This window comes from Myiozetetes cayanensis, unplaced genomic scaffold (genome assembly GCF_022539395.1).
Source record: "Myiozetetes cayanensis isolate MyiCay16 unplaced genomic scaffold, myiCay2020 scf15, whole genome shotgun sequence".
NCBI lineage: Eukaryota > Metazoa > Chordata > Aves > Passeriformes > Tyrannidae > Myiozetetes > Myiozetetes cayanensis.
Genome location: NW_026087159.1, coordinates 14,088,938 through 14,103,002, shown reverse-complemented (window position 1 = coordinate 14,103,002; position 14,065 = coordinate 14,088,938). Strand labels below are relative to the sequence as shown.

General features: G+C 53.1%; 1 protein-coding gene across 8 annotated transcripts in view; it reads left to right on the top strand.

The window, feature by feature from the left end:
* Nucleotides 1–14,065, top strand: part of ZMYM3 (zinc finger MYM-type containing 3) — a 30,342-nt gene that overhangs the window by 14,862 nt on the left and 1,415 nt on the right. For 7 of the 8 annotated variants that reach the window (XM_050310937.1, XM_050310936.1, XM_050310938.1 and 4 more), the window contains 15 exons: nucleotides 2,423–2,509; nucleotides 2,840–2,990; nucleotides 3,572–3,744; nucleotides 4,172–4,337; nucleotides 7,989–8,047; nucleotides 8,591–8,759; nucleotides 9,331–9,446; nucleotides 9,602–9,776; nucleotides 10,324–10,470; nucleotides 11,050–11,153; nucleotides 11,336–11,504; nucleotides 11,626–11,777; nucleotides 12,230–12,344; nucleotides 13,243–13,497; nucleotides 13,584–13,701. In XM_050310937.1, the coding sequence (XP_050166894.1) occupies nucleotides 2,423–2,509; nucleotides 2,840–2,990; nucleotides 3,572–3,744; nucleotides 4,172–4,337; nucleotides 7,989–8,047; nucleotides 8,591–8,759; nucleotides 9,331–9,446; nucleotides 9,602–9,776; nucleotides 10,324–10,470; nucleotides 11,050–11,153; nucleotides 11,336–11,504; nucleotides 11,626–11,777; nucleotides 12,230–12,344; nucleotides 13,243–13,497; nucleotides 13,584–13,701 (2,156 nt within the window). The remainder of the gene's footprint in view (nucleotides 1–2,422; nucleotides 2,510–2,839; nucleotides 2,991–3,571; nucleotides 3,745–4,171; nucleotides 4,338–7,988; nucleotides 8,048–8,590; nucleotides 8,760–9,330; nucleotides 9,447–9,601; nucleotides 9,777–10,323; nucleotides 10,471–11,049; nucleotides 11,154–11,335; nucleotides 11,505–11,625; nucleotides 11,778–12,229; nucleotides 12,345–13,242; nucleotides 13,498–13,583; nucleotides 13,702–14,065) is intronic. The other variant, XM_050310939.1, reaches the window with a different exon arrangement.

The following is a 14,065-nucleotide window of genomic DNA, read 5'->3' as shown; positions in this document are numbered from 1 at the left end:
AGGCTCCACCTTCCTCGAGCTCCTCAGGGAGGGTTCCTAAGAAAGTCTCTGGGGAACACAAGAGTTGCAGTGACTGTAATTGCTCATATCTCAGTCTTGGCCCCATCATCCCCTTCCTCCACTGGGATGAGGCAGGCTGTAATTCACTCCTGTCTGTCAGGTTATGCCCAGTGGAAAGGCAGTGCAGAGCTGTGCTGTGTGAGTGGTTTGGGATGTGGTGGCCTTAAGAGAGCATGAGCAAAAGCACAAGTAAGCCAGCAGAGCACAGCACACACCTGCTAGCTGGGTGGAAAGGGGCAGAGCTCCCCTCTGAGTCAGGTATCACCAAGAAATGTAAGCCTTCTAGAATGTATTGTCTGAAAACTTAGAGCCAGCAGGCCTGGGTACCTCGTGTTTGATAATCCTCGAAGGCTTGACTGGTGGTTCTCAATCTTCTGACGTTAAGTTTCAGCATTTGTGTGAAATGTCTGTGGTATTCATGGGCAACTTGAAGGTTATTAGTTTTGTACAGTTGTCAAAGAACAAAATAACAGCCAGGAAGACCTGGGAAACTTAGGCCAGGACGTGTGAAGTGCAGCTGAGGAAACGTAGAGAATCTAGAGGTAAGAGGCAGTTACTGGCAGTTGCAGCATTTGGGTTTTGGAATATTTTATTTTTAATTGGTTGTGGGGTTTTTTTAGTTGGTTGGGGGGAGTGTGGTTTTTTTTTGGTTGGTTGGTTGGGTTTTTTTTGATTGGGGTTTTTTTGGTGTTCTTTTATATATCCTTGGTGTAATCCTTCACTGAGGTCACAAATAGTGTGGGTAGTGTAGCAGTAGAGTTTTTACAGTTGTAGACTTCATAAGAGTAGAATTATAGAACAGTTTCTGTTGAAAGAGACCTTTAAATGTCATCTAGTCCAGCCCCTGCAGTAAGCAGGTACATCTTCAACTAGGTCAGGTTCCTCAGAGCCCTGTCCAACCTGACCTTTAAATATTTATAAGGATGGGGCATCTACCACCTCTCTGGGCAACCTGTGCCAGTGTTTCACCATCCTCGTTGTGAAAAACTTCTTTATAGCTAATCTAAATCTACTCTCTTTTAGTTTAAAACTATTACCCCTTGTGCTATTGCAACAGGCTCTGCTAAAAATAGTTGCAATGTTTCCCTTCTTCCAGTTACCTGAGACTTCACCAAGTACCTAACTTGAATTACTGCCATGTAAAGCCAGCATTGTACCATGGGAGTGAACCAAGGCATAACCTGGATTAGGAACTGTCTTGCTGGCAGGTCTCAGAACACACTTGTCAAACTAAAACAGCTGAATCTTTCAGAATGGTTTCTTGGGGATCAGTATTAGGCTTGGCTTAATACTGATCAACGGAGTTCAACGTCTTCATCAGTCATTTGGCGATAAAGTCAAAGTAAACATAGTAAAATGTTGCAGATGAAGCAAAACCTGGTGACCTTAGCCCATGCTGAAGCCAGGGCAGTCACAGAAAGCAAAGCAATTGGATTGATTGACAAGGCTGGTTCCTCCTCCTAATCTGTGCTTAAATACAGTTCAGTGCAAGATCCTGTGTCAGCCTTACTCAAGTAGTGTGGGGATGCACGTCCTGGGAAAGTAAGGATTTTGAAAAGACCTTGGGATTACAGCAGATAAGCTGTTCAGTGTGAGTGTCTCAGTTTACAGCCACAGAGGTAAGGATTAATTAGGTTCTTGCAAGCACAAGCAGAAGAACATGGAGTTTAAAGTCTGAGGGCTAGGGAGCAAAAGAGCTACCTAGAATGTTGCACAGATAGGACAGATAGGAAATATTTTCCAGTGTCCACTTTATTTTCAATATTGCAGAAAACTTGAAAGTATCCTGAAAAAAAACAAACAAACAAACATAAAAATTGCATTTGGGCTTGAAAAATGCTTATACTGAGGCACTTGCAGAATGCCTTATCTGAGGTTATCAGAAAGAAAACCAGGAAGATGACTTTATTAATAAATAGATCCTCATGGACAAGACACCAAATGCTAAATGGTTGTTTAATCTAGCAGAAGGTGGAATGAGAAAGGACTGTTTGAATTCTGAAACCTTGAAAGTAGAAACCAAGCACCTATGCTTCAGGAGCTTTTAGAGCAGAGGTTGCAGAGCCCCCATCCCTTGATGTTTTCAAATCCAGTGGGGTGGCAGTTTGAAAGCTTGCCCTCCTGAGAAGAGCTGGACCCAGCACACTGGAAGCAAAGTGAAATTGCTGTCAAGAATCTGCTCTCCAGGAGCTTGAGGCATGGTCTGGTGGACCGGCTGAGTCACCAGCGGTGGCAGCAGGTCTGAGTGGGGCCGGGTGGGCTGCTGTGATCGTGGAGGAGGCAGGCAGTGGTGGCAGTGAGAAGCAGGTGTCCACTGCCCTCCACGTGGCTCTCCCTCCATACTCTGTCTCCTCTCCTGCAGCGCACCAGTCCAGAAGGTGGGATCCACCTCAACTGCCACTACTGCCACAATCTTTTCAGCGGGAAGCCAGAGATCCTAGACTGGCAGGTGAGGACTTTCCCTGGGGGGGAATATTGAGTTGGAGGCCAACACTGGTGAGAGCTGCAGGGCTCCTCCCTCTCTCTGCTCAAAGCAGAGCTCCTCCTGTGCCAGCTCTCTGAGAGCCTTGGCTGCAGAGATGTGCCTGGAGACTGTGCCGAGTGCTGCGCTCCTGGAGTTCAGTGGGATGTCAGAAGGGCAGGAGGAGACCACTTCTGCCAAACCCTGTGCCAGCAGAGCTGGGGAGTTGACTCAGCCCTGTAGTCTTTCTCCTGCTCCCTTGAGAAGTGTGGGAACCTCCTGCCAGCCTGGCTGACCTGGCAGCGGTCTCTTTGGCAGGACAAGGTGTATCAGTTCTGCTGCAAGGACTGCTGCGAGGACTTCAAGCGGCTGCGTGGGGTGGTGTCCCAGTGTGAGCACTGCAAGCAGGAGAAGCTGCTGCACGAGAAGATCCGTTTCTCTGGAGTGGAGAAGAACTTCTGCAGCGAAGGTACTTGGGGAAGGCATGGGAAAGGCAGAACCTCCATGCCAGCCCATGCTGGGGGAGGAGAAGAGAGCATGGAGAGGAACAGAGGGGAGCTTGTCTTAGCCAGGCCCTGGGGCAAGAGCCTTGCCATGCAGTGAAGGGAGGACTGTTGTGGGGATGGCTTGCTGTCCAGCCAGGCCCTAGGGCTAGATCTTTACCGTTCATTGTGTCCTTGGGGAGGGCCTTCTCACAGCTTTTCTCTCTCTGGGGGCTGGGGAGACAGCAGGTGGCAGCTCCGCTCCTCCTGTCATCATGCACTTCTACGCTCTTGCGTCTGGGCTGGCCTGACCTGGCCTTGCCCTGCCTGCTGGGTTCCTGCACACAGGAGGTTGGAGTCAGACTCTTCCTAGAAGCATGGAGGTGAGAGATGGCAAGTCCCCATGAGGTCCCATCTTATCCCAGCCCCAGGGGCCAGTGCTGGATTGTTCCCTACAGTGTGTTGCGTGTGCTCTGTTGTCTCCGCAGACCTGGATTTTGGTCATGTTTGGGTCAGGGAGGCCCCCAGTTCATCCTGGGAAGGTTTCACTCCTATTGTTTCTCCGCAGGGTGTGTGCTTCTTTACAAACAGGATTTCACCAAGAACCTGGGCCTGTGCTGCATCACCTGCACCTACTGTTCTCAGACCTGCCAGCGGGCGGTCACCGAGCAGCTGGAGGGCAGCACCTGGGACTTCTGTAGTGAAGACTGCAAAAGCAAATACTTGCTCTGGTACTTCAAGGTCAGTATTGGCACTGGCAGCTTGTGCTAAGTGCTGTGGTGGGCACGGCACCCAGATAAGTGGGCATTGCACTGAGGAAGTTCGCACTGCTGGAGTCTGGCTGGCACTGCTGCGGAGAACCTGGCACTGCTGGAGTCCTGCCTGGCAATGACGGGACACTGCTACGGGGAAGCTCACGTAGCTGGAGTCCCCAGCTGATCCTGCCAGACAGAGCACTGCCCTGAGGAAGCTCACAGTGCTGGATCCGCGGCTAGTGCTGCTGTGAGAAGTTCGCACCGCTGGAGTCCCTGGCTGGCACTGGCAGGGCACTGCTGTGGGGAAGCTCACAGCACCTTGCTGTGTGCACCTTTCACTGGAGAGTTGTGTTGCACTCGGAGGGGGTGTGGTTAGTTACTCGTTGTTTCTCTCCTGCTGATGCGGGCTTTAGGCAGCTCGGTGCCATGCCTGCAAGCGTCAGGGGAAGCTGCTGGAAACCATCCACTGGCGGGGGCAAATCAAACACTTCTGCAACCAGCAGTGTCTGCTGCGATTTTACAACCAACAGAACCAGCCCAACCTGGACACGCAGAAGGGGCCCGAGAGCCTGCTGAACAGTGAGTAGGAGGGAGGGAGGGGACCTGCATAGCTCAGTCTGAGAGACACAGGGAAGACTGAACAGCAGGGGGTGGAAGCTTCCTGCCTGGGACTGGAGGAGACGCTAGGGAACAATCCTGCACTGGCCCTTGGGGGGGAAAGGACGGAGTGGGACCTAATGGGCTTCTCCATCTCTAACATCTATGGTTCTATGACACACAGGGCCCAGACGGGAGGAGCCGGTGCCAGCGTGCTGCCTGTAGCTCACACTCTTAGCGAGGATACTCAGGGATTTAACATCCTCAAGTTGCCAGCGGAGAGCTCGATTTACAGGGTTAGGGGACAGCGTGGTTTGGCATGACAATCCACCTGCAGCCCCACACCACCTCCGAGCTGTGACCTTCTCAGATCTCATAAGCTAATCTGGATTGGGCCAGGTCAGTGCTTGGATGGGAAGCATTCAAGGACAAAGAAGGGTGCTGCAGGAAGTGGTGCTGGTGATGCTGTAGGTGGGCTCTCCTCAGCCAGAGCTGAACCTAGAACGGTCTTGAGGGAGCGCTGAGCTGCTGGAGGCACTCTTGTCTTGTGATGTTAGATTGGAGTCCTACCACTTACCCAAAGCTCGCTGCAGCTTTGGGGAGTTGCCAACCCTGTGTCCCACATAACCCCATTCTGCATCCATGGAGTTCCAGCTGGAGAGGAGATTTTCGCTGCCTGTTGCCCCATTTCCTGTCATTAACTTGAGCCAGTTGCTTATGGAAGATTGCAAAGTGCTTTGGGATCCCTCGGGATGGAGGGTGCTCGTAGTGAGTGACAAGACATCACTTGGCCCTCGGACTTTTGCATAATCTCATTCTGCTTGGTCTGGCGTAGCCCACGATGTCCTTGGTAATCTGTGGGATTTAGTTAAGATGCCCGCAGTTTATGGTGGGACTTGCTTCAGTGCATCAAACTCCAACACATCCCTGCACTGCAGGTTCAGGGCTTTGCTGCCTTCCCTGGGATTTCGTGAGGTGTAAAACCCTGGCTAGGGTGTGCCAAGGAGGGGAAACCAAGACAAGGACCTTCACATGAGAGACCTCATCCTCCACCTCCAGACTCTTCTGATTTCTCTCCTGTGGGCTGATTGTAAGATGGGGGAAGCTCCAGATATCACTGCTGCTTAGAGAGCAAAGCAGAGCTGCTCCTCCAGAAGCAGCAGGTTCTCCTAATTAGGGGAGTCCCAACCTGCCTTCCAAGAGCCACATTCCATAAAAACCTGTGTGAGGTGACAGCTCAAGTGGCAGGACACGAGTGACCTGGATAAGGAACAGGGATGCCCATGGAAAGTCTGCTTGATGGTTCACAGTGTTCCTCTGCCTAGGAGAAGAAGAGATGTTAAACTTGCTGGTTCCTGTAGCTCACCAAGTGATTCCACAGCCCTAGCCATCCTGCTGGATTTGTCCTCTGCTTTCAAGGCATGTCACTTGTGAGGGACCAGTAGCACTGCTTTTGCAACACAGGCACAGTGGGCAAACTCTGCCTGCAGAGGGAACCGTGTTTCACGTTGCTACTTGGAGCCATGGACCACAAGACTCAGAAGTACCTTCTCCACCACCAACAATGGGAGTCTCAGGCCTCCTCTTTCACATCTCTGGAGACCTTCAAGAACTTTGCTGCGTGGTATGTGGGGCATCACCCTTCACTGTGCCACAGCTGCCTCTCTGTGCCCCCTGGGAGGACTCTGAGGGAGCCAAGGCAAAGCCCTTCATCAGCAGGGAGTGCTCAGCTGAGCACAAGCTCCAGGCTGCCCCAGCAGCTGCTGTGCTTGGTGAATGCTGCTGGTGGCACTGAGCCCTCTGTGTGTTCTGGCACTCCCAGATGTGGGATAGCCATGGACACTCTTGCCCCAGGACTGTGGCCAGCTGCTGAGTTTGCAAAGGAATGGTGCTGGAGCCAAGGACCTGCTTACACAGGGAGCTTTCCAGCCCACTGGGCTGTGCAGGGGATTTGAGGAGGAGCAGCTTGGCAGCTCGTGGTGAGGAACAGCTTTGCCTGGTCCAGTCGGGGTCTCCTGTGGACCTGACAGCTGCATTGCCAGCTCACAAGGGACTGCCTGGATTTCAGGCCCATCTTGGGCAGAGCTGCTGACTACTTGGTTATTCTGTTGCAGCCAGTGGTTGCCTGGAACCCGTAATTCCTGTGACCCAGTGGCTGCTACCAGCTTAGTGATCTTGTGGCTGCTTGTTGCTGATTGTATAAGCAGCTATTCTTTTGCTGGGAACGGTCCATGTAATGCAGGATTGAGGAGCTTCTGCTACAAAACTGTGCCCAAACACTTCCAAGGGGAACTGGCTCTGTGCAGGGCTGTCCAACTGGAGAGGGCAGAGGGTCAGAAGTCACTGTTGGGGCAGGCAATGCCTTGACAGCTCTTTGTTGGTGTTGGGATGAGAATAAAGAATGAGGCACAGCTTTCCTGGAAGCCTGGACACATGGAGCTTTGTGGCAGGAGAATCTTGTTTTCTGAGTCCTAAATCGCTGGCCTGTGGGGCAATCGTGTTTGCTTTTGATTCTGCTGCAGCAGAAGTTCTGCTCATGCGCCAAAACTTGTTTTTTCTCCGTCAAGCCACTGATGTTTCCTACCTGGACCTGCTGCCCATCCACTTTGGGCTGTCAGGGTGAGTTCTTGGACCCTGAGATTGCTGCAGAACCTATGGCTGAATGCTCAGCTGCAGATTAGGGAGCTTCCTCCAGCTGCAACTTGCCTGTTTCCTGCTGTGATGGCCAGCAAGTGGAGCCTTCCAGGCCTCCAGTTGCACAGGAGCTGTGTGTTGGACCTCTAGGAATCTGGGTCTTTTCCTGAAGAGCCTGTGTGTGTGTAGGAGGTGCAAATGGACCCGCCACTGCCTTTGGGTGCTGAGACCTGCTGCCTTCCTTGCAGGTGTCTCCTCCATGCATGGCCCACGGTTAGTCAGTGCTGTAGAAGGCAGATGTTTTTGCAGCCACATGGGTAACCAGGGCTCACTGGAGGCTGGCATGAAGGTGCTCTGTTAGCTCATAGGCCTTTGAGATGGGTGCAGGTTCTCTGCAGAGCAAGTGAGCTGGAATTATCATCCAAGAGAGGGTGACACTGTCACCACCTGAGACTGTCTGCCACGTGCGCCTCTTACCTGTAGGTGATCCCTTCTTTCTTTAGGGGAATGGACTGCATCCCTAGGGCTGGGGCAAAGCTGTCTCTCTGCTTTCTGGGATATCTCATAATGCTACTGCTAGCTCTGCCACCTTCTTCCTAGGGATCTCGAAGCACTTTGCCAAGATATTTGTAGCAGGGATATGGAGGCACAGGGAGGGGCCATGGCTCGGTACAGCAAGCCAATAGGCAGAGCTGGGAATAGAGCCCTGGATTCCTCTCTCAACAAGGGGCTGGGATTTCTCCTGACCTGCTGTGATGGGATTGGGGTGGACTGCAAGGGAGCACAAAATGACATGGGAATAACTTGATTTTGGAGTTGTAGTGTCTTCTGAGCTGCTAGGGCTAGAGATTGTGGAAACATTAACTGTTCCTGGAGTGGCCAGGAGCAGTTTCTGGGGAGCCTGTCCCTGCTCTCTGGCTGCTGGTACCTCCAGTCCCAGCAGTGGGACACGTTGGCCCAGGAGCTCTTGAACTCAAGAGTTGTTGCTTTCTCTTACAGGTCAGACTTCAGATCCAAAACCAGCTGTCCCTTCCCCACAGAAGACAGAGACTAACATGGTAAGGCCCATTGGAGGTCGGAGTTTGCAAGATAGCACAAAGAGAGCACAGTTCTGCCATTGCTCAGGGAGATTTTGTTCTTCTGCAATCAATGAATTTTAAGATATCTGGATAGTGGGAGCTGATAAGAGCTCCTGGGGAGGGCAGTATCAGCATAACTCTTGCAAGGGGGAAGAATAACCGTTCCCCAGGAGTCGATGATGAACTCCAGAATAACCTGACACTGTGGCACTGGCTCCTCTCTGCATGGTGCTTTTCTGTGCCTGGGTGTAGTCACTGTCCACTGTTCCCCTCTGCCCCGTGGGACAGGAGCCAACAGTGCCAGACTCCTGGCACAGCAGGGACACCACGCAGGTTTGCTGCCTGCCAGGAGCAGCTTGGCAGTCCTTCGTCCAGGCCTGACCCTGGGAGCATCCACATGTGTGTTGGGGGCTGCCAGGCCCCAGGAGGTGCTTTGGGAGTCACTCCAGCTGTAGCTGTAGTAGGGAAGAGGTTGTGCTGCCTTAGGTGAACATCAACCTCCTGCTTTCTGCGTTTCCTCAGCTGTCAGCAAAGGCCTCCTCAGCCCAAACGTCTTCAGCTGCGCCGCCTCCTGCCCCACCCGTGGTTCCAGCCACCCCTCGGAAAAACAAAGCTGCCATGTGTAAACCACTGATGCAAAACAGGGGCATTTCCTGCAAGTTAGAAATGAAGTCCAAAGGATGTCAGACAGGTAGGAAAACGAGACATAACTGCAGGATTACAGGGGCGTTTTGGAAAGGCAAGGGGCACATCCCTGCTCCAGACTGTGAATCCAGCTTGAAATGCTGCACAAAGTGTGTTTGGCACCGTGCTGAGGAGTCCCTGGGCACATGTGGCAGGGCTGGAGGTAGGGAGCCCATTTCCATCAGCAGCAAAAGGAGAGATGCAAAGAGCACTGTAGCATGATCCCACCTCTTGTGGGACAACTCCAGTTGCTCTGGAGATTGTCAGCTTGTCCAAGGGCCGTCCGCTGAGCATGTTCCAGTCTGTAGCTCCTGTTGGGCATGTGTATGTGGTCTCCAGCATGTGCAAGGCAACTGGACCTCTTGGCAGGGTTACATAAGAGCAGGACTTGCACTTTGGCTAAGGCAAGCCTCTCATGCTGCCAGGCTTGACTTGCTGCTGCTCCAGCTCTGTGCACAAGTCATAGAAGCTGGTGGCTGGAAGGGCTGCAGTGCTGGATGGCTGGGAGCATGTCAGTGCAGGGCTGGGTGGAGGAAATTCTGGGATCGAGCTCACTGATGTACTTTTACTCTTGTCAGAGGCTGACTGGAAGCCCCAGGTGGTTGTGTTGCCAATCCCCGTCCCGATCTTCGTGCCTGTGCCTATGCATATGTACTGCCAGAAAGTACCTGTGCCTTTCTCCATGCCTGTCCCGGTAAGCAACGCACTTCACCTGCTCCTGTTCTCCTACTATCTTGATCCTGCCTTGCTGTAGCCTCCCTGCTTCTCTGTTCATCCTCTTCTCCTGCCTCTGCTTTTGTGTCAATCTGCTGAGTGTCAGTTTTCTGCTTGGTGTGCTGCTGTCTACAGGTGCCTGTGCCAATGTTCCTGCCCACCACCCTGGAGAGCACAGAGAAGATTGTGGAGACCATTGAGGAACTGAAGGTGAAGATCCCCTCCAACCCCCTGGAAGCTGACATCCTGGCCATGGCTGAGATGATTGCAGAGGCTGAGGAACTAGACAAGGCCTCCTCGGACCTGTGTGGTAGGTTCTGCCATGGCCTGGTCAGGCCCAACAGCTGGGATCAAGGGGGCTTTGCTGGCTCTTGGAGCTAAAACACCTGCCTGCATTGCAGCTCTCCAAAGCCTCTAAGAAAAGGAAGCAGGGAATAACAATTCCTCAACTTCTGCTGAGGAGTTACCAAAAGGGAAGAGCTGCAGCAGGGAGCACTGTCTGCCACTTTTGGGGGTGCCAGTCTTGTGGCACTATTAGTTTATTCAGGTGGCTGTTCAGGCTCTTCCCTAAAGCAGTTTACTAGCTAGAAAACTAGCAGTGCTGACCTCACAGGTCTTTTTTTACTTGGGGACCGAATTCCTCAAACCCCAGTGATGAGGGTTGTGGCTGGGGAGATGACAAACATCCAGTGTCTTGCTGTCCAGAGAAAGCTGGGCAGTGCAGGTGTTGTGGGGCTGCTCTGAGCACAGGACTGTGCTGCACACAGGGAGCCCAACTTCATTTCCCAGCTGTCACTGGGAATACAGACAAAACTCTGTCAGGGAAGTTGAGTTTATGAACTGCTTTTGCCTTGCAGACCTGGTGAGTAACCAGAGTGCAGAGGGTCTCCTGGAGGACTGTGACCTGTTCGGACCAGCACGGGACGATGTGTTGGCTATGGCTGTCAAGATGGCAAATGTCCTCGATGAGCCGGGCCAGGACCTGGAGGCTGACTTCCCTAAGAGTAAGAGCTGGGGCAAGCAGGTGTGCAGGGCTGCTTGTGCTGCAGCAGGGTCCTCCCACTGCCCTCAGCTAACTGTTTCCAGCAGCTCTAAGAGTTGTGTGAATTCACCTCCCTGTGCCCTCTGACTGACCAGGCCTGGGGCCTGGGGCTGAGCCTTGCAGATAACTGCTTGCAGCAGGGGAGAGGAGACCACCACAGGTGGAAGAGGAGACAGGGACTTGCAGGAGCACAGCAGTGCTGAGCAGGGTGGTAGCAGCAAAGGATAGAACTGAGGTGCCTGTGCCAGGCTCTCCACAGTACTGGCCTGGTACAAGGGCATGAGGACTGTTCCTCAGGTTTAAAAAACAAGCAAACAATAAACTGTCAGAGGGGAAAATGTGGGGCTTGGTTATTCTGAGAGAGCTTAGCATCGTCTGCCAGAACTGTATTTCTTTTGTTGTGCTGTGACTTCAAGTTCATGCCAGGCAGTGGTGGAAAGGTGTGAAGTGTTCTCTCTTCATCTTGCTGTGAAACACTTGCCAGTGCAGGGGACAGGATGAGAAGTCTCAGCTGAGCCCTTCTGCCTGTCTTTCCTTTCAGACCCTCTAGACATCAACCCCAGTGTGGACTTCCTCTTTGACTGTGGGCTGGTGGGACCAGAGGAAGTGTCCACAGAGCAAGATCTGCCTCGAGCTGTCCGAAAGGTGAGCTCTCTGTGGGTACTGCCCGCTTAAAGCTCTTGGAGCTTGGAGCTGCCATCTGGGATGCAGGAGGTGAAATGTGCCAGAGGCTTTGGTCACACACTGCAGTCAGCAGGTCTGAGGGGGCCAGAACTCTTGCAGCTGTCCCAGGTAGGTGCCCAGTCTCACAGTACACCTCTCTGCAGGGGCAGAAGCGCCTGGTGCTCTCTGAAAGCTGTTCCCGGGACTCAATGAGCAGCCAGCCCAGCTGTACGGTCCTGAACTACTCATATGGTGTCAATGCCTGGAAGTCCTGGGTGCAAGCCAAGTACGCAGGGGGAGAGAGCAGCAAGGGAGAGGAGCTGCGCTTTGGCCGTAAGTGCCTTGTGTGGATGCAGTGGAGTGGCAGAGACCTCCCAGAAGCTGGATCTCAGGGTGTTGAGGTGCTCCTGACCTTGCAGGCTGTTGTCTGAGGCTGCTGTGCTTGTCTCCGCAGCCAAGCCCATGAGGATCAAGGAGGACATCTTAGCCTGCTCAGCAGCTGAGCTCAACTACGGCCTGGCCCAGTTTGTGAAGGAGATAACACGGCCCAACGGGGAGCGCTATGAACCTGACAGCATCTATTACCTCTGCCTTGGCATCCAGCAGGTGAGGGAGGCCTTGCTGCCCTCCAGTTCTCCACAGCCAGACTTGGGGGTCAGAACTGGTAAGGGCAGCTTTTACCCTTCATTCTGCTTTCTGGGGACCCAGAGAGGCTCACTGGACTCACCTTCATTGCCTCACCCCAGGACAGCAGCCCACCTGGTTTGGCCTTTGTTTCCAAGCCTAGAGTGTAGGGTGGCAACTATTCCCCAGCCTTACACCCTTCTTGCACATCCTTGAGGAGGGCTGGGAGATCTCCCCAGACTCATTCCCTTCTTCACTGCCAAGTCTGTTTTGTCATGCCCCAAGGTTTTCCTTGCAGCTCTCAGAAGTGTCTGCCCTGCAGCTCTGGTGGCACAAGGAGGGGTGCTCTGCATGTGTGCCCTGGGCTCTCTGGGGAGGGTTTGCATTCCAGGTGCTGCTGTGTTTCTCTTGACTGTGTGTTCTGTCCTTTCTAGTACCTGCTCGAGAACAATCGTATGGTGAATATATTTACAGACCTTTACTACCTGACCTTCGTGCAGGAGCTGAACAAGTCCCTGAGTGGCTGGCAACCCACAGTCTTACCAAATAGTACGTGCCTTCTGAGTACTTTCAGTCACCACACATACCCAGTTTGTGCTCATAGCCTGGGATCCTCTGGTCTGATTGTGCTCCCCCAGCCTCAACCCTCTTTCTTGGCATAGGCAGCACGGTCCTGCTGTGTCTTGGGGTCAGGCTGACCCAAACTGACAGCAGGACCAGTGTGGTTTACGCCTCAGCAGCTTCTGTAGCCCACAGTCAGGGCAGCTGGGAGCAGAGCACATGGGCTTTCTTTCCTGGGACAGTTTGAATCCTTGCAGCACTTCACAGTGATGTCTCCACCCTTTGGCAAAGAGGATGCCCAGCCCAGGGGGCACACTGGCATGTCTTCATGTTCCCAGCACATGGGAAAGCCCTGCACACTGTGCTGAGCCTTGGCCAAGGTTACTCTGCTGCTGCTTTGTGAATGGACTTAACTTAGAGCTCTGCAGAGGCTTTTCATGATGCTGTGATCTGAGCTGCCTTCCCTGCTGTGTCTTGTCAGTCGAAGATCCAGCCTCATCTCTGCATATTGGCTGTCCCAGGCAGAGGTATTTGGCTCCAGACCTGTGTGTTTAGGCAGGAGCTGACTGTGTCTTTCCTGCCTGCTGCTTTTCCTTCATCTCTCACTGAGTGTGGTGGAGCACTGACCTGGAGATCACTTTGTGGCCATCTATAGCGATGAGCAATTAGGATTAATTTGAGTTCTTGTCTGTGGTTTGGCTGTGATCTGGGGTGGCTTGTGGCAGAGCCAGCATCTAGTTCTGCTGGTGGCTCTGGAGAAGTACCTTATGGAAAAAAAAGGTGTTGTCAAGTGTCAGCCTTTCACAGTGAGATTTTCTGGGCAGGGTGAAGGAATTGCCACAAGGCCGCTGTTGACGTGACCTGGTTCTCCCTCTGTGTGTTGCAGACACTGTTTTCTCCCGTGTGGAGGAGGAGCACCTCTGGGAGTGCAAACAGCTGGGTGTTTACTCACCCTTCGTGCTGCTCAACACCCTCATGTTCTTCAACACTAAGTTCTTTGGGCTGCAGACAGCAGAGGAGCACATGCAGCTCTCCTTCACCAACGTGGTGCGCCAGTCCCGCAAGTGCACCACTGCCCGTGGCGTGACGAAGGTGGTGAGCATCCGCTACTACGCTCCTGCCAAGCAGAAGAAAAGCCGAGGTAGGGTCTGAGGGAACGTCTCTGTCCCTCCCCCTGCTTCCCCTGTTGGGATGCAGCCACGATCCAGCTCTCTTCCCCCCCTGCAGATGGTGGCTCTGGAAAGCGGAAGCGTGAGGAGGAGGTACCGATGTTGGAGCAGCGGGAGAACAGGATGAACCCCCTCCGATGCCCAGTCAAGTTCTATGAGTTCTATCTCTCCAAGTGGTGAGGCTTTCTCTGGAGAATGGGCATGTGCCATTTTGGGGCCACCACTCAGTTTTAGTGGGACCATGTGGAGTGACTGCTGCTGTCCTCTAACATTTGTACATGAGCCTGAAGCACAAGGGCTGTGCTGCATGTGTAGACCATGGCTGAGAGAATGCTTCTCTCTGGCCTCTTCCACTTCTTGCCTCTCTCCAGACTGGCAGGAGTGTGCCATATGAGTCCAGGTGCTTGGGTGGTTAGGGGTTTTGGTCCCGAGCAAGGAGCTGCAGACTCAGTTTGTGTCCTGAACCTGCTAGGTGATGAGGGGCTGTGACAAGCCTTGATCCCCCTTTGTTAACCATGACAGCAGGCCAGGCTGGCTGAG